Source organism: Gobio gobio (assembly GCF_949357685.1).
Source record: "Gobio gobio genome assembly, chromosome: 6".
NCBI classification, from domain to species: Eukaryota; Metazoa; Chordata; class Actinopteri; order Cypriniformes; family Gobionidae; genus Gobio; species Gobio gobio.
Window position 1 is genome coordinate 56,543,097 of NC_137102.1, and position 20,257 is coordinate 56,563,353.

General features: G+C 35.3%; 1 protein-coding gene across 1 annotated transcript in view; it reads left to right on the plus strand.

Annotated features, from left to right (window-relative positions):
* The window catches only part of creb3l3b (cAMP responsive element binding protein 3-like 3b), a 51,761-nt gene that overhangs the window by 25,238 nt on the left and 6,266 nt on the right, over positions 1–20,257 (plus strand). Inside the window, exons 7-8 of the mRNA XM_079819175.1 lie at positions 704–772; positions 8,942–9,026. Of these exons, the coding sequence (XP_079675301.1) occupies positions 704–772; positions 8,942–9,026 (154 nt within the window). The remainder of the gene's footprint in view (positions 1–703; positions 773–8,941; positions 9,027–20,257) is intronic.

The following is a 20,257-nucleotide window of genomic DNA, read 5'->3' on the forward strand; positions in this document are numbered from 1 at the left end:
AGTTGTTCCATTGCAATAATATTTCTCAAACTTTTGAACGGTTGTGTGTGTTGCAATCAAAGCATTCACCTCAGATGTCCTGTTTGTGGTGCAAGTAGTCTGAATGAATGAATATGACATCAAAGAAAAACTCATTACGAAGTAAACTTGCAGTAAAGTTGAAATTGAGGTCGAAAGTCATTAAAAACCCAACTTATCTTTACTTGGGATCAAAGGAATCGAATATCCTCTGAGAGGCTGGAGAAATTATTTAGAACACACTGCTGCACAAATTTTGTGCATGAAATTGGCCTTTAAGGAAGAGCCCGTGGGTTTATCTGTCCAAAGGACAAACTCATTTCACAGCAGGTACTGCAGTCACTAAAAGCACCACAGCCATCTTGCTGTTTTTTATTCACACAGTCACGAATCAGTCATGTGAACTGCTAACAGACACCTGTGGGATTGTGCTGTTCTCAAAGAAAACACAGTTATGGTTCTCCTTTTCATCTTTTGTCAATAAACATCAAATGATTCGATATAAATATATTAAATATATTAGCATTATCTAATTGGATGCTGCAGCTTCACGCACACTATATAGGGAATGTGTGCGTGTGTGTGTGTACGTACACATGCCGCCTGTGACAGACAGAGGGTGTGTGGGTGTGTTTGTAGATCCGATTTATCACTGTGAGTAATTGGCCAATATCCCCTGTTGTAGGATGGCTGCCTGCAGTGTTCAGAATATGGAATTACAGCGGAAAGTCCTCAAGCTGGAAAAGACCAACACGTAAGTCTCCTTTTACAACAATATCAGATCCGCTCCGCTCTGACAAGGCTATAAATCAGTGGCTCTCAACCGGTTTCGCTTTAGGATCCAGACTTTAGATTGGACATCAGTTGGGCACAAAGTACTGAAATTGCTTACCCTACAAAAGGAAACTACTTACAACTTTCACACTTGTTTCGATTGCCTTGGGGTGTACGAAATGACCGAATTCTTATTTCAAGATAACGATATATATATATCACAATATCGTTATTTTGTGTTGAATGCTTGAATCTGATTGGTTGATGAACATTCTAAGGTGTGCAATTATTATCAGGGAACCGCACGGCTAAAGTAGTTCCACGCAGCCGACAACAGCAAAATAACCAAAACCCACACAACAACACTGAACAAGCAAATAAATATAGTAAACAATAGGATAGAAATGACAAATTACATGACAAAATTATGTTTTATTATCTACGGAAAGCACATACTCTACCACTCAAACACACACGCATACAGTACGGACACACACTCGAACAGAAACGTGTTGTCAGTGCTGCTCTGACGAGTTTATCAGTAAAATGGCTCAGCAACTTAAAAGCTACATGAGATTTCTCACTAGCGAAGTAATAACGGCGCTGTTTTTGAAGCAGATAAACTTACAGTTTCTCTATTAGGTCTTGACTACAACACTAGTCTCAAGTGAAAGTAAACAGTTGGGTGTAAACCGGATGTGTATCAGTATAATGGATCTGTGCGTTTGGTCTTAAAGTGACAGCAGACTAATAAACCTGTTGCTCTGTGTCATGACTCAAACAAAAGAGAAAATAACTTCTCTTGAATTAATAACTTTTTTTGGCTTAATTCATACAGTGAATATTTAATTTTACATTTGATTGTAATTTCATTTGGTAATTTCTCAGGTGGTAATGTGGCTTTAAATTCATAGAAATCCACATTACCACCTGAGAAATGACTAAATGAAATTAGAATCAAATGTAACATTAACGATTGCAAAGTCTTCACTGTATGAATTAAGCCAAAAAAAGTTACTCAGTTAAGAGAAGTTATTTTCTCTTTTGTTTGAGACATGTCACAGAGCAACAGGTTTATTAATCTGCTGTCACTTTAAGACCAAACGCACAGATCCATTATACTGATACACATTCGGTTTACACCCAACTGTTTACTTGAGACTAGTGTTATAGTCAAGACCACCTAATCCGAGACCAAGACCAATATGTGTGGAGACCAAGACAAGACCAAGACTTTGAGGGGTTGAGACCAAAACAAGAACAAGACTTCAAGGGGTTGAGACCTAGACAAGACCAAGACTTTGAAGGGTTGACAAGACCAAGACTTTGAGGGGTTGAGACCAAGACAAGACCAAGACTTTGAGGGGTTTACACGACCAACACTTTGAGGGGTTGAGACCAAGACAAGACCAAGACTTTGAGGGATTGAAAAGACCAAGACAAGACCAAGACTTTGAGGGGTTGAGACTGAGACCGAGACCAAGACTTTGAGGGGTTGAGACCAAGACAAGACCAAGACTTTGAGGGGTTGACACGACCAAGACTTTGAGGGGTTGACAAGACCAAGACAAGACCAAGACTTTGAGGGGTTGAGACCAAGACAAGACCAAGACTTTGAGGGGTTGACACGACCAAGACTTTGAGGGGTTGACAAGACCAAGACTTTGAGGGGTTGAGACCAAGACCAAGACTTTGAGGGGTTGAGACCAAGACCAAGACTTTGAGGGGTTGAGACCAAGACAAGACCAAGACTTTGAGGGGTTGAGACCAAGACAAGACCAAGACTTTGAGGGGTTGAGACCAAGACAAGACCAAGACTTTGAGGGGTTGAGACCAAGACAAGACCAAGACTTTGAGGGGTTGACACGACCAAGACTTTGAGGGGTTGACAAGACCAAGACAAGACCAAGACTTTGAGGGGTTGAGACCAAGACAAGACCAAGACTTTGAGGGGTTGACATGACCAAGACTTTGAGGGGTTGACACGACCAAGACTTTGAGGGGTTGACAAGACCAAGACAGGACCAAGATTTTGAGGGGTTGAGACCAAGACAAGACCAAGACTTTGAGGGGTTGACAAGACCAAGACAAGACCAAGACTTTGAGGGGTTGAGACCAAGACAAGACCAAGACTTTGAGGGGTTGACACAACCAAGACTTTGAGGGGTTGACAAGACCAAGACTTTGAGGGGTTGAGACCAAGACCAAGACTTTGAGGGGTTGAGACAGAGACCAAGACCAAGACTTTGAGGGGTTGAGACCAAGACAAGACCAAGACTTTGATGGGTTGAGACCAAGACTTTGAGGGGTTGAGACCAAGACAAGACCAAGACTTTGAGGGGTTGACACGACCAATACTTTGAGGGGTTGACAAGACAAAGACTTTGAGGGGTTGAGACCAAAACCAAGACCAAGACTTTGAGGGGCTGAGACCAAGACAAGAACAAGGCAGGACGAGATCGAGTCAAGACCAAGACCAGACCAGCCCTCCTTAAATTCATAGAGATCCACATTACCACCTGAGAAATGACTTATAATTTTTTCTAATTATATTTATTATAAGTAATTTATTATAAGACACTATATAGAGCTGTTACGAATCAAATGAAATCATTAACAACAAAATTAATATTTGCGCTACAGAGGTGATACAGAAGATTAATCTGAATTGGTCAATTACAAATGCATAAATAATGTTGAGGATAATGTTTTTTTTTATTGAATGTTTGTTAAAGCAATATCATGTTTGCAGTCATGCTCAAATTTGTGAAAACAGCTCTCTTGCTCTTGTGATATTGCTTAATTATATCACATGTTATAAATCCAGATCTCATACAAGAACTTTTTGCAACAATATCTTGAATTTTGTGAGCATTTGCATACATTTTTGGTGGCATTTTTGACACAATCCCTAATTAATTTCTGAATCGAAACAATAAATAAATCAAATTAGAAATAAGTTATTGATTGCATCTGAAGCAGTAAGTTTTACATCCAATCTCATTATTGATGTTAATAAATAAATCAGGCAATGCACTGGCAATTTAGTAATATCCCAGTTGTGGTCTTGACCGGTCTTGAAACAAAATCCAGAGTCCTCTTAGTCTAAGACTGAGTACAAATGTGGTCGAGACCAAGACAAGACAAGTGAATTGGACCATTCAAGTGCAATAAGGCGCCCAGCCCTAGCCTGGTCCAAACCCAAGTTCGGTTGCTCCCTCTCTCCTTGCCCTCACTTGATTGTGTTCACATTATATCATTATATCATCAAAGCAACAGCTGTTTACCCCTGTTGCTTGGTAACAATGACGCAGGGAAGGCGGCAAATACATAGCGCTGCTCGCTTCAATTTTATACTTTTGTTTCGTAACCTTTAGTTTTGTTTGTTTTCAAAGCTTCAGAACATAGCACTTCCATCTGTCTGCTGTGAATGTTCTGTAAATGTTCTAAAGAACATGGCTAGAGTGACTGACGCACTGCGGTTTCTTTTGAAAGCGAGCCGAAATTACATTAAATGAATACTACATTCTCTGTTCTTGCAGTATGTCAGACACTCGTCAGGAAAGTGAGTCAGACACACAAACACACAGTTATATCGAATCATACCATCAATAGCGGTTCACTTCAACAATTTAGTATGATTGCGTTCATATCATCTGCAAACCGGAGTTCACATGAGCCGTATATTCTAGTATGAGAAAGTACCCTAAAATGTCCCTATAAATTAACTCCATTTTACTCCATAATAAAGTCTTTTTTTCCCTACAGTCTTCAAAGATAAGGGCATTTCACACAACCTTCCCAATGTTGGCATCTACCTAGTTTGGCCTGCTTCTACATTTACAGTTATGCATTTAGCAGACGCTTTATTATTATTTGCAGCTTCTACCATTTTCTGATTAAAAATATCACACAAATTGAGGTAACACTTTACAATAAGGTCTCATTTGTTAAAGGGTTAGTTCACCCAAAAATGAAAATTCTGTCATTAATTACTCACCCTTATGTCGTTCGAGACCCGTAAGACCTCCGTTCATATTCGGAACACAAATTAAGATATTTTTGTTGAAAGCTGATGGCTGAGAAAGGCTTCAGACAGGCCTCCATTGGCATTCAGTACACTTATACTCCCAAGACCCATAAAAGGCACTTAAAACGTCGTTACAAAGTCCATCTCACCACAGTGACTCTACAATAATCTTACGATGCGACGACAATAGTTTTTGTGCGCAAAAAAAAATCAAAATAACACCTTTATCAAGCTTGTTATTGCCTTCCGCGTGTGCCTCCATGACGCATGCGCGAGAATATGTCCCGGGGTTCGGGATTCCATGAAATGCACACTCTAACCCCATTTTGATCTCTACGCCGAGACCTAAAGCACGATCAATGTAGAATTCAACAGCTGAGATACGCGCGTCTTCCTCTGATTGTAAACAAATCACTTCTGGGTCATCTGTCCGAACGCCGGATCTGCGTCATATTCTCGCGCATGCGTCGTGGAGGCACACACGGAAGGCAGTAACAAGTTGGAAAAAGGTGTTATTTTGATTTTTTTTGCGCACAAAAACTATTGTCATCGCATCGTAAGATTATTGTAGAGTCACTGTGGTGAGATGGACTTTGTAACGATGTTTTGAGTGCCTTTTATCCGTCTTGGGAGTATAAGTGTACTGAATGCCAATGGAGGCCTATCAGAAGCCTTTCTCAGCCATCAGCTTTCAACAAAAATATCTTAATTTGTGTTCCGAATATGAACGGAGGTCTTACGGGTCTCGAACGACGTGAGGGTGAGTAATTAATGACAGAATTTTCATTTTTGGGTGAACTAACCCTTTAATATTAGTTAAAGGGATAGTTCACCCAAAAATGTAAATTCTGTCACTAAATATATTAAATATACTCACCCTCATGTCGTTCCAAACCCGTAAGACTTTCGTTCATCTTCAGAACACAAATGAAGATCTTTTTGATGAAATCTGAGCGATTTCTGTCCCTCCATTACAGCTACGCAACTACCACTTTGATGCTTCAAAAAGTTCATAAAGAAATCGTCAAACTAATCCATATGAATTAAGTGGAAGTTTTCTGAAGGGGCTCGATCCCTTTATATGATGAACAGATTGAATTAAGGCTTTTATTCACATCATCAACTCACATCATTTGTGGTAAACGGAAGCTCGCTTGACGTGCAAGAACCAATGAGGTTCATTCTCGTGTTACGCAGCACGTTTGAGCTTCCACAAGAACCAATGAGGTTCATTCTCGTGATACGCATCATGTTTTAGCTTTAGCAAGAACCAATGAGGTTCATTCTCGTGATACGCATCATGTTTTAGCTTTAGCAAGAACCAATGAGGTTCATTCTCGTGATACGCATCATGTTTTAGCTTTAGCAAGAACCAATGAGGTTCATTCTCGTGATACGCATCATGTTTTAGCTTTAGCAAGAACCAATGAGGTTCATTCTCGTGATACGCATCATGTTTAAGCTTTAGCAAGAACCAATGAGGTTCATTCTCGTGATACGCATCATGTTTTAGCTTTAGCAAGAACCAATGAGGTTCATTCTCGTGATACGCATCATGTTTAAGCTTTAGCAAGAACCAATAAGGTTCATTCTCGTGATACGCATCATGTTTAAGCTTAAGCAAGAACCAATGAGGTTCATTCTCGGGATACGCATCATGTTTAAGCTTTAGCAAGAACCAATGAGGTTCATTCTTGTGTTACGCATCACGTTTGAGCTTCAGCAAGAACCAATGAGGTTAATTTTCGTGATACGCATCATGTTTAAGCTTTAGCAAGAACCAATGAGGTTCCCAATGAGGAACCAATGTTAGGCCAATAGCCAGCCCCCCAACATTTTGATTCCTCTGATCTACTTATGTGCATTTTAAGACGTTTGAAGGCCGAAGAGAAACAGCTTTAAAACAAAGTCAGTGGGCAGTAGATTAAAGGGTTAGTTCACCCAAAAATGAAAATTCTGTCATTAATTACATACCCTCATGCCGTTCGACACCCGTAAGACCTCCGTTCATCTTCGGAACACAAATTAAGATATTTTAGTTGAAATCCAATGGCTCAGAAAGGCCTCCATTGGCACAATGCACTTTACACTCTCAAGACCCTTAAAAGGTACTAAAGACGTCGTTACAAAGTCCATCTCACTACAGTGGTTCTACAATAACTTTATGAAGCGACGAGAATAGGTTTTGTGCGCAAAAAAACCCTAAATAACGACTTATATAGTTTTAACCGATTTCAAAACACATCATCATGAAGCATCGAAGCGTTATGAATCAGCGAGTCGATTCAGCGGTTTGGATCGCCAAAGTCACGTGATTTCAGCAGTTTGAAACGCGATCCGAATCATGATTCGACTCACTGATTCATAACGCTTCGAAGCTTCATGATGCTGTGTTTTAAAAATCGGTCATCACTATATAAGTCGTTATTTAGGGTTTTTTTGCGCACAAAAACTATTCTCGTCGCTTCATAAAGTTATTGTAGACCTAACTGCCCCCCCCCCCCCCCCCCCCCCGAAGTAAATGTTGTGATTAACATTAACTAAGACAGTATTTGTGAGTGAACTAATGTTACAATGAAACTTTATTGTAAAGTGTTACTAAATTTGATTGGATATACAACCTGTGTTGTATGCAACAGATTATGGGAAGCTCTTTTTCCTCCTTTTATAAAATGATTTATTTTGCTATTTAAACTATGCAAGATTATATACAGTAGTTATTTGCATGTTATTTTTTGCATTTATCATTATTTTCCCCTGCTCTCTGTGATCAGAACCCACCAGTTGAGATCCACTGCTGTAAAATACGTAGGTTTTATAACCTGCTCATGTAAACTAGCTCTTTAACTGTGCTATAAACCTGACCCTCCGTTCTATTATGAGATTCATTTACACGTCTCTTCTTTCAGTCTTTTATTAGTTATTTTACAGGCTATTTAAGGTGCAATGAAATCAGCTATTAAATTTAAAGAGGAAGTCTAGTGAAAACAGAAATAAAATAGAGGAATAAGCCATAAGAGGCTGTGCATTATAATGATTTTTACCACAGTTTAAGGGGTGTTATAGGCAAAACACAAAGACAATGTTTGTTATATGAATTCAAGACACCAGATGTGTATGAATCAGCACTGTTAGAAAATGTTTCATGTAATTCAGTTTTATATATATACACAGTTGCAAGAAAAAGTGTCACATTACTCAATACAAAAAATAACATGCATTTTGAAATCTCTTATTTAGTTAAAATTATTCACATTTCACAGATTCTGCAAGCGGTTCACATGCTTTTTCTTGCAACTGTATAATATATATATATATATATATATATATATATATATATATATATATATATATATATATATATATATATATATATATATATATATATATATATATATATATATATATATATATATATATATATATATACACACACACACACACTGATCAGGCATAACATTATGAGCACTGACAGGTGAAGTGAATAACACTGATTATCTCTTCATCACCTGTTAGTGGGAGGGATATATTAGGCAGCAAGTGAACATTTTGTCCTCAATGTTGATGTGTTAGAAGCAGGAAAGATGGGCAAGCACAAGGATTTGAGCGAGTTTGACAAGAATTTTAGTTTGATTCTGTTAGGCTTCAAATTCAGGCATGGGCAACTCCAGTCCTCGAGGGCCACTGTCCTGCAGAGTTTAGCTCCAACCCTAATCAAACACACCTGAACCAGCTAATCAGTGTCTCCTGGATTAGAAGGCTACAGGCAGGTGAGTTTTATCAGGGTTGGAGCTAAACTCTGCAGGACAGTGGCCCTCGAGGACTGGAGTTGCCCATGCCTAAAATAGATAGTATTCAAACTAATATATTAATGAGCTTCAGAACTTGGTTTGATGGACTCAACTTCCAAGCTTATTTTATGCATCTTGACCTTTTATTTAAAAACCTTTGGAGCACTCTAAAAATCCTCCAACTCTCTGCATGTGTGTCCGTAGATGAAGCCCTTTACTTTTAAAGCAGGACTCTGTACTTTACACTTCTAAAGTTCACATCAAATGGAAATTTTATTACTGCTTCCCACCTCTAAATCATAACGCACTCTCACCATCTATCCGTCAGGTCTCTGATGGAGCAGTTACGTCGACTGCAGTCTCTGGTGATGAACGGCTCCAGTAAACCGGCTCAAACGGGAACCTGCATCCTGGTAAGCTGACAGCGGAGGAGGGAGGAAAGGAAAGGTAAGGTAAGGTAAGGTAAGGTAAGGAAGCTTGTTTCCACCACAGAACAAAAAATAAAAAAGATAATTGTCTTACAATTCAGAATTTTTTTCTCGAATTCCTACTTTTCTCAGACTTGCATCTCAGAATTGTGTGATATAAAGTCAGAAATGCGAGAAATAAAGTCGCAATTGTGAGATATAAACTTTTATACGTCGATATACGCCTTTTTCCTCAGAATTGAATCTTGCAATTCTGACTTGATATTTCGCAATTCTGACTTTATATTTCGCAATTCTGACTTTATAACTCTCAATTCTGACTTTATTTCTCACAATTCTGACTCTATAACTCGCAATTCTGACTTTATATCTCACAATTCTGACTTTATATCTCACAATTCTGACTTTATTTCACACAATTCTGACTATATAACTCGCAATTCTGACTTTATAACTCGCAATTCTGACTTTATAACTCGCAATTCTGACTTTATATCTCGCAATTCTGACTTTATAACTCCCAATTCTGACTTTATATCTCACAATTCTGACTTTATATCTCGCAATTCTGACTTTATATCTCGCAATTCTGACTATAACTCGCAATTCTGACTTTATATCTCGCAATTCTGACTTTATAACTCGCAATTCTGACTTTGTAATTCGCAATTCTGACTTTATATCTCGCAATTCTGACTATAACTCGCAATTCTGACTTTATATCTCGCAATTCTGACTTTATAACTCGCAATTCTGACTTTGTAATTCGCAATTCTGACTTTATATCTCGCAATTCTGACTTTATAACTCGCAATTCTGACTTTACATCTCGCAATTCTGACTTTTTAACTCGCAATTCTGACTTTATATCTCGCAATTCTGACTCTATAACTCGCAATTCTGACTTTATATCTCGCAATTCTGACTCTATAACTCGCAATTCTGACTTTATATCTCGCAATTCTGACTTTATATCTCACAATTCTGACTTTATTTCACACAATTCTGACTATATAACTCGCAATTCTGACTTTATATCTCGCAATTCTGACTTTATAACTCGCAATTCTGACTTTATATCTCGCAATTCTGACTTTATAACTCCCAATTCTGACTTTATATCTCACAATTCTGACTTTATATCTCGCAATTCTGACTTTATAACTCCCAATTCTGACTTTATTTCTCCCAATTCTGACTTTATATCTCACAATTCTGACTTTATATCACGCAATTCTGACTTTATAACTCCCAATTCTGACTTTATTTCTCACAATTCTGACTTTATTTCTCACAATTCTGACTTTATTTCTCACAATTCTGACTTTATTTCTCACAATTCTGACTTTATATCTCACAATTCTGACTTTATATCACGCAATTCTGACTTTACATCTCGCAATTCTGACTTTTTAACTCGCAATTCTGACTTTATATCTCGCAATTCTGACTTTATATCTCGCAATTCTGACTTTATATCTCACAATTCTGACTTTATATCTCACAATTCTGACTTTATATCACGCAATTCTGACTTTATATCTCGCAATTCTGACTTTATATCTCACAATTCTGACTTTATTTCTCCCAATTCTGACTTTATATCTCACAATTCTGACTTTATATCACGCAATTCTGACTTTATAACTCCCAATTCTGACTTTATTTCTCACAATTCTGACTTTATTTCTCACAATTCTGACTTTATTTCTCACAATTCTGACTTTATATCTCACAATTCTGACTTTATATCACGCAATTCTGACTTTACATCTCGCAATTCTGACTTTTTAACTCGCAATTCTGACTTTATATCTCGCAATTCTGACTTTATATCTCGCAATTCTGACTTTATATCTCACAATTCTGACTTTATATCTCACAATTCTGACTTTATATCACGCAATTCTGACTTTACATCTCGCAATTCTGACTTTATAACTCTCAATTCTGACTTTATTTCTCACAATTCTGACTCTATAACTCGCAATTCTGACTTTATATCTCACAATTCTGACTTTATATCTCACAATTCTGACTTTATTTCTCACAATTCTGACTCTATAACTCGCAATTCTGACTTTACATCTCGCAATTCTGACTTTATAACTCTCAATTCTGACTTTATTTCTCACAATTCTGACTCTATAACTCGCAATTCTGACTTTATATCTCACAATTCTGACTTTATATCTCACAATTCTGACTTTATTTCACACAATTCTGACTATATAACTCGCAATTCTGACTTTATATCTCGCAATTCTGACTTTATAACTCGCAATTCTGACTTTATATCTCACAATTCTGACTTTATATCTCGCAATTCTGACTTTATATCTCGCAATTCTGACTTTATAACTCGCAATTCTGACTTTGTAATTCGCAATTCTGACTTTATATCTCGCAATTCTGACTTTATAACTCGCAATTATGACTTTACATCTCGCAATTCTGACTTTTTAACTCGCAATTCTGACTCTATAACTCGCAATTCTGACTTTATATCTCGCAATTCTGACTTTATATCTCACAATTCTGACTTTATTTCTCACAATTCTGACTCTATAACTCGCAATTCTGACTTTACATCTCGCAATTCTGACTTTATAACTCTCAATTCTGACTTTATTTCTCACAATTCTGACTTTATATCTCGCAATTCTGACTTTATAACTCGCAATTCTGACTTTATATCTCGCAATTCTGACTTTATATCTCGCAATTCTGACTTTATAACTCGCAATTCTGACTTTGTAATTCGCAATTCTGACTTTATAAATCGCAATTCTGACTTTATATCTCGCAATTCTGACTATAACTCGCAATTCTGACTTTATATCTCGCAATTCTGACTTTATAACTCGCAATTCTGACTTTGTAATTCGCAATTCTGACTTTATATCTCGCAATTCTGACTTTATAACTCGCAATTATGACTTTACATCTCGCAATTCTGACTTTTTAACTCGCAATTCTGACTCTATAACTCGCAATTCTGACTTTATATCTCGCAATTCTGACTTTATATCTCACAATTCTGACTTTATTTCACACAATTCTGACTATATAACTCGCAATTCTGACTTTATATCTCACAATTCTGACTTTATTTCACACAATTCTGACTCTATAACTCGCAATTCTGACTTTATATCTCGCAATTCTGACTTTATATCTCACAATTCTGACTTTATTTCACACAATTCTGACTCTATAACTCGCAATTCTGACTTTATATCTCACAATTCTGACTTTATATCTCGCAATTCTGACTTTATAACTCCCAATTCTGACTTTATTTCTCCCAATTCTGACTTTATATCTCACAATTCTGACTTTATATCACGCAATTCTGACTTTATAACTCCCAATTCTGACTTTATTTCTCACAATTCTGACTTTATAACTCACAATTCTGACTTTATATCACGCAATTCTGACTTTACATCTCGCAATTCTGACTTTTTAACTCGCAATTCTGACTTTATATCTCGCAATTCTGACTCTATAACTCGCAATTCTGACTTTATATCTCGCAATTCTGACTTTATATCTCACAATTCTGACTTTATATCTCACAATTCTGACTTTATTTCACACAATTCTGACTATATAACTCGCAATTCTGACTTTATATCTCGCAATTCTGACTTTATAACTCGCAATTCTGACTTTATAACTCGCAATTCTGACTTTATATCTCGCAATTCTGACTTTATATCTCACAATTCTGACTTTATATCTCACAATTCTGACTTTATATCTCGCAATTCTGACTTTATAACTCCCAATTCTGACTTTATTTCTCCCAATTCTGACTTTATATCTCACAATTCTGACTTTATATCACGCAATTCTGACTTTATAACTCGCAATTCTGACTTTATATCTCACAATTCTGACTTTATATCTCGCAATTCTGACTTTATATCTCGCAATTCTGACTTTATAACTCGCAATTCTGACTTTGTAATTCGCAATTCTGACTTTATATCTCGCAATTCTGACTTTATAACTCGCAATTCTGACTTTATATCTCGCAATTCTGACTTTATATCTCGCAATTCTGACTTTATAACTCGCAATTCTGACTTTGTAATTCGCAATTCTGACTTTATAAATCGCAATTCTGACTTTATATCTCGCAATTCTGACTATAACTCGCAATTCTGACTTTATATCTCGCAATTCTGACTTTATAACTCGCAATTCTGACTTTGTAATTCGCAATTCTGACTTTATATCTCGCAATTCTGACTTTATAACTCGCAATTATGACTTTACATCTCGCAATTCTGACTTTTTAACTCGCAATTCTGACTCTATAACTCGCAATTCTGACTTTATATCTCGCAATTCTGACTTTATATCTCACAATTCTGACTTTATTTCACACAATTCTGACTATATAACTCGCAATTCTGACTTTATATCTCACAATTCTGACTTTATTTCACACAATTCTGACTCTATAACTCGCAATTCTGACTTTATATCTCGCAATTCTGACTTTATATCTCACAATTCTGACTTTATTTCACACAATTCTGACTCTATAACTCGCAATTCTGACTTTATATCGCGCTATTCTGACTTTATATCTCACAATTCTGACTTTATATCTCGCAATTCTGACTTTATAACTCCCAATTCTGACTTTATTTCTCCCAATTCTGACTTTATATCTCACAATTCTGACTTTATATCACGCAATTCTGACTTTATAACTCCCAATTCTGACTTTATTTCTCACAATTCTGACTTTATTTCTCACAATTCTGACTTTATTTCTCACAATTCTGACTTTATTTCTCACAATTCTGACTTTATATCTCACAATTCTGACTTTATATCACGCAATTCTGACTTTACATCTCGCAATTCTGACTTTTTAACTCGCAATTCTGACTTTATATCTCGCAATTCTGACTTTATATCTCGCAATTCTGACTTTATATCTCACAATTCTGACTTTATATCTCACAATTCTGACTTTATATCACGCAATTCTGACTTTATATCTCGCAATTCTGACTTTATATCTCACAATTCTGACTTTATTTCTCCCAATTCTGACTTTATATCTCACAATTCTGACTTTATATCACGCAATTCTGACTTTATAACTCCCAATTCTGACTTTATTTCTCACAATTCTGACTTTATTTCTCACAATTCTGACTTTATTTCTCACAATTCTGACTTTATATCTCACAATTCTGACTTTATATCACGCAATTCTGACTTTACATCTCGCAATTCTGACTTTTTAACTCGCAATTCTGACTTTATATCTCGCAATTCTGACTTTATATCTCGCAATTCTGACTTTATATCTCACAATTCTGACTTTATATCTCACAATTCTGACTTTATATCACGCAATTCTGACTTTACATCTCGCAATTCTGACTTTATAACTCTCAATTCTGACTTTATTTCTCACAATTCTGACTCTATAACTCGCAATTCTGACTTTATATCTCACAATTCTGACTTTATATCTCACAATTCTGACTTTATTTCTCACAATTCTGACTCTATAACTCGCAATTCTGACTTTACATCTCGCAATTCTGACTTTATAACTCTCAATTCTGACTTTATTTCTCACAATTCTGACTCTATAACTCGCAATTCTGACTTTATATCTCACAATTCTGACTTTATATCTCACAATTCTGACTTTATTTCACACAATTCTGACTATATAACTCGCAATTCTGACTTTATATCTCGCAATTCTGACTTTATAACTCGCAATTCTGACTTTATATCTCACAATTCTGACTTTATATCTCGCAATTCTGACTTTATATCTCGCAATTCTGACTTTATAACTCGCAATTCTGACTTTGTAATTCGCAATTCTGACTTTATATCTCGCAATTCTGACTTTATAACTCGCAATTCTGACTTTATATCTCGCAATTCTGACTTTATATCTCGCAATTCTGACTTTATAACTCGCAATTCTGACTTTGTAATTCGCAATTCTGACTTTATAAATCGCAATTCTGACTTTATATCTCACAATTCTGACTTTATATCTCACAATTCTGACTTTATTTCACACAATTCTGACTATATAACTCGCAATTCTGACTTTATATCTCGCAATTCTGACTTTATAACTCGCAATTCTGACTTTATAACTCGCAATTCTGACTTTATATCTCGCAATTCTGACTTTATATCTCACAATTCTGACTTTATATCTCACAATTCTGACTTTATATCTCGCAATTCTGACTTTATAACTCCCAATTCTGACTTTATTTCTCCCAATTCTGACTTTATATCTCACAATTCTGACTTTATATCACGCAATTCTGACTTTATAACTCGCAATTCTGACTTTATATCTCACAATTCTGACTTTATATCTCGCAATTCTGACTTTATATCTCGCAATTCTGACTTTATAACTCGCAATTCTGACTTTGTAATTCGCAATTCTGACTTTATATCTCGCAATTCTGACTTTATAACTCGCAATTCTGACTTTATATCTCGCAATTCTGACTTTATATCTCGCAATTCTGACTTTATAACTCGCAATTCTGACTTTGTAATTCGCAATTCTGACTTTATAAATCGCAATTCTGACTTTATATCTCGCAATTCTGACTATAACTCGCAATTCTGACTTTATATCTCGCAATTCTGACTTTATAACTCGCAATTCTGACTTTGTAATTCGCAATTCTGACTTTATATCTCGCAATTCTGACTTTATAACTCGCAATTATGACTTTACATCTCGCAATTCTGACTTTTTAACTCGCAATTCTGACTCTATAACTCGCAATTCTGACTTTATATCTCGCAATTCTGACTTTATATCTCACAATTCTGACTTTATTTCACACAATTCTGACTATATAACTCGCAATTCTGACTTTATATCTCACAATTCTGACTTTATTTCACACAATTCTGACTCTATAACTCGCAATTCTGACTTTATATCTCGCAATTCTGACTTTATATCTCACAATTCTGACTTTATTTCACACAATTCTGACTCTATAACTCGCAATTCTGACTTTATATCGCGCTATTCTGACTTTATATCTCACAATTCTGACTTTATATCTCGCAATTCTGACTTTATAACTCCCAATTCTGACTTTATTTCTCCCAATTCTGACTTTATATCTCACAATTCTGACTTTATATCACGCAATTCTGACTTTATAACTCCCAATTCTGACTTTATTTCTCACAATTCTGACTTTATTTCTCACAATTCTGACTTTATTTCTCACAATTCTGACTTTATTTCTCACAATTCTGACTTTATATCTCACAATTCTGACTTTATATCACGCAATTCTGACTTTACATCTCGCAATTCTGACTTTTTAACTCGCAATTCTGACTTTATATCTCGCAATTCTGACTTTATATCTCGCAATTCTGACTTTATATCTCACAATTCTGACTTTATATCTCACAATTCTGACTTTATATCACGCAATTCTGACTTTATATCTCGCAATTCTGACTTTATATCTCACAATTCTGACTTTATTTCTCCCAATTCTGACTTTATATCTCACAATTCTGACTTTATATCACGCAATTCTGACTTTATAACTCCCAATTCTGACTTTATTTCTCACAATTCTGACTTTATTTCTCACAATTCTGACTTTATTTCTCACAATTCTGACTTTATATCTCACAATTCTGACTTTATATCACGCAATTCTGACTTTACATCTCGCAATTCTGACTTTTTAACTCGCAATTCTGACTTTATATCTCGCAATTCTGACTTTATATCTCGCAATTCTGACTTTATATCTCACAATTCTGACTTTATATCTCACAATTCTGACTTTATATCACGCAATTCTGACTTTACATCTCGCAATTCTGACTTTATAACTCTCAATTCTGACTTTATTTCTCACAATTCTGACTCTATAACTCGCAATTCTGACTTTATATCTCACAATTCTGACTTTATATCTCACAATTCTGACTTTATTTCTCACAATTCTGACTCTATAACTCGCAATTCTGACTTTACATCTCGCAATTCTGACTTTATAACTCTCAATTCTGACTTTATTTCTCACAATTCTGACTCTATAACTCGCAATTCTGACTTTATATCTCACAATTCTGACTTTATATCTCACAATTCTGACTTTATTTCACACAATTCTGACTATATAACTCGCAATTCTGACTTTATATCTCGCAATTCTGACTTTATAACTCGCAATTCTGACTTTATATCTCACAATTCTGACTTTATATCTCGCAATTCTGACTTTATATCTCGCAATTCTGACTTTATAACTCGCAATTCTGACTTTGTAATTCGCAATTCTGACTTTATATCTCGCAATTCTGACTTTATAACTCGCAATTCTGACTTTATATCTCGCAATTCTGACTTTATATCTCGCAATTCTGACTTTATAACTCGCAATTCTGACTTTGTAATTCGCAATTCTGACTTTATAAATCGCAATTCTGACTTTATATCTCGCAATTCTGACTATAACTCGCAATTCTGACTTTATATCTCGCAATTCTGACTTTATAACTCGCAATTCTGACTTTGTAATTCGCAATTCTGACTTTATATCTCGCAATTCTGACTTTATAACTCGCAATTATGACTTTACATCTCGCAATTCTGACTTTTTAACTCGCAATTCTGACTCTATAACTCGCAATTCTGACTTTATATCTCGCAATTCTGACTTTATATCTCACAATTCTGACTTTATTTCACACAATTCTGACTATATAACTCGCAATTCTGACTTTATATCTCACAATTCTGACTTTATTTCACACAATTCTGACTCTATAACTCGCAATTCTGACTTTATATCTCGCAATTCTGACTTTATATCTCACAATTCTGACTTTATTTCACACAATTCTGACTCTATAACTCGCAATTCTGACTTTATATCGCGCTATTCTGACTTTATATCTCACAATTCTGACTTTATATCTCGCAATTCTGACTTTATAACTCCCAATTCTGACTTTATTTCTCCCAATTCTGACTTTATATCTCACAATTCTGACTTTATATCACGCAATTCTGACTTTATAACTCCCAATTCTGACTTTATTTCTCACAATTCTGACTTTATTTCTCACAATTCTGACTTTATTTCTCACAATTCTGACTTTATATCTCACAATTCTGACTTTATATCACGCAATTCTGACTTTACATCTCGCAATTCTGACTTTTTAACTCGCAATTCTGACTTTATATCTCGCAATTCTGACTCTATAACTCGCAATTCTGACTTTATATCTCGCAATTCTGACTTTATATCTCACAATTCTGACTTTATATCTCACAATTCTGACTTTATTTCACACAATTCTGACTATATAACTCGCAATTCTGACTTTATATCTCGCAATTCTGACTTTATAACTCGCAATTCTGACTTTATAACTCGCAATTCTGACTTTATATCTCGCAATTCTGACTTTATATCTCACAATTCTGACTTTATATCTCACAATTCTGACTTTATATCTCGCAATTCTGACTTTATAACTCCCAATTCTGACTTTATTTCTCCCAATTCTGACTTTATATCTCACAATTCTGACTTTATATCACGCAATTCTGACTTTATAACTCGCAATTCTGACTTTATATCTCACAATTCTGACTTTATATCTCGCAATTCTGACTTTATATCTCGCAATTCTGACTTTATAACTCGCAATTCTGACTTTGTAATTCGCAATTCTGACTTTATATCTCGCAATTCTGACTTTATAACTCGCAATTCTGACTTTATATCTCGCAATTCTGACTTTATATCTCGCAATTCTGACTTTATAACTCGCAATTCTGACTTTGTAATTCGCAATTCTGACTTTATAAATCGCAATTCTGACTTTATATCTCGCAATTCTGACTATAACTCGCAATTCTGACTTTATATCTCGCAATTCTGACTTTATAACTCGCAATTCTGACTTTGTAATTCGCAATTCTGACTTTATATCTCGCAATTCTGACTTTATAACTCGCAATTATGACTTTACATCTCGCAATTCTGACTTTTTAACTCGCAATTCTGACTCTATAACTCGCAATTCTGACTTTATATCTCGCAATTCTGACTTTATATCTCACAATTCTGACTTTATTTCACACAATTCTGACTATATAACTCGCAATTCTGACTTTATATCTCACAATTCTGACTTTATTTCACACAATTCTGACTCTATAACTCGCAATTCTGACTTTATATCTCGCAATTCTGACTTTATATCTCACAATTCTGACTTTATTTCACACAATTCTGACTCTATAACTCGCAATTCTGACTTTATATCGCGCTATTCTGACTTTATATCTCACAATTCTGACTTTATATCTCGCAATTCTGACTTTATAACTCCCAATTCTGACTTTATTTCTCCCAATTCTGACTTTATATCTCACAATTCTGACTTTATATCACGCAATTCTGACTTTATAACTCCCAATTCTGACTTTATTTCTCACAATTCTGACTTTATTTCTCACAATTCTGACTTTATTTCTCACAATTCTGACTTTATATCTCACAATTCTGACTTTATATCACGCAATTCTGACTTTATATCTCGCAATTCTGACTTTATATCTCACAATTCTGACTCTATAACTCGCAATTCTGACTTTATATCTCGCAATTCTGACTCTATAACTCGCAATTCTGACTTTATATCTCGCAATTCTGACTTTATATCTCACAATTCTGACTTTATATCTCACAATTCTGACTTTATTTCACACAATTCTGACTATATAACTCGCAATTCTGACTTTATATCTCGCAATTCTGACTTTATAACTCGCAATTCTGACTTTATAACTCGCAATTCTGACTTTATATCTCGCAATTCTGACTTTATATCTCACAATTCTGACTTTATATCTCACAATTCTGACTTTATATCTCGCAATTCTGACTTTATAACTCCCAATTCTGACTTTATTTCTCCCAATTCTGACTTTATATCTCACAATTCTGACTTTATATCACGCAATTCTGACTTTATAACTCCCAATTCTGACTTTATTTCTCACAATTCTGACTTTATTTCTCACAATTCTGACTTTATTTCTCACAATTCTGACTTTATATCTCACAATTCTGACTTTATATCACGCAATTCTGACTTTATATCACGCAATTTTGACTTTATGTCTC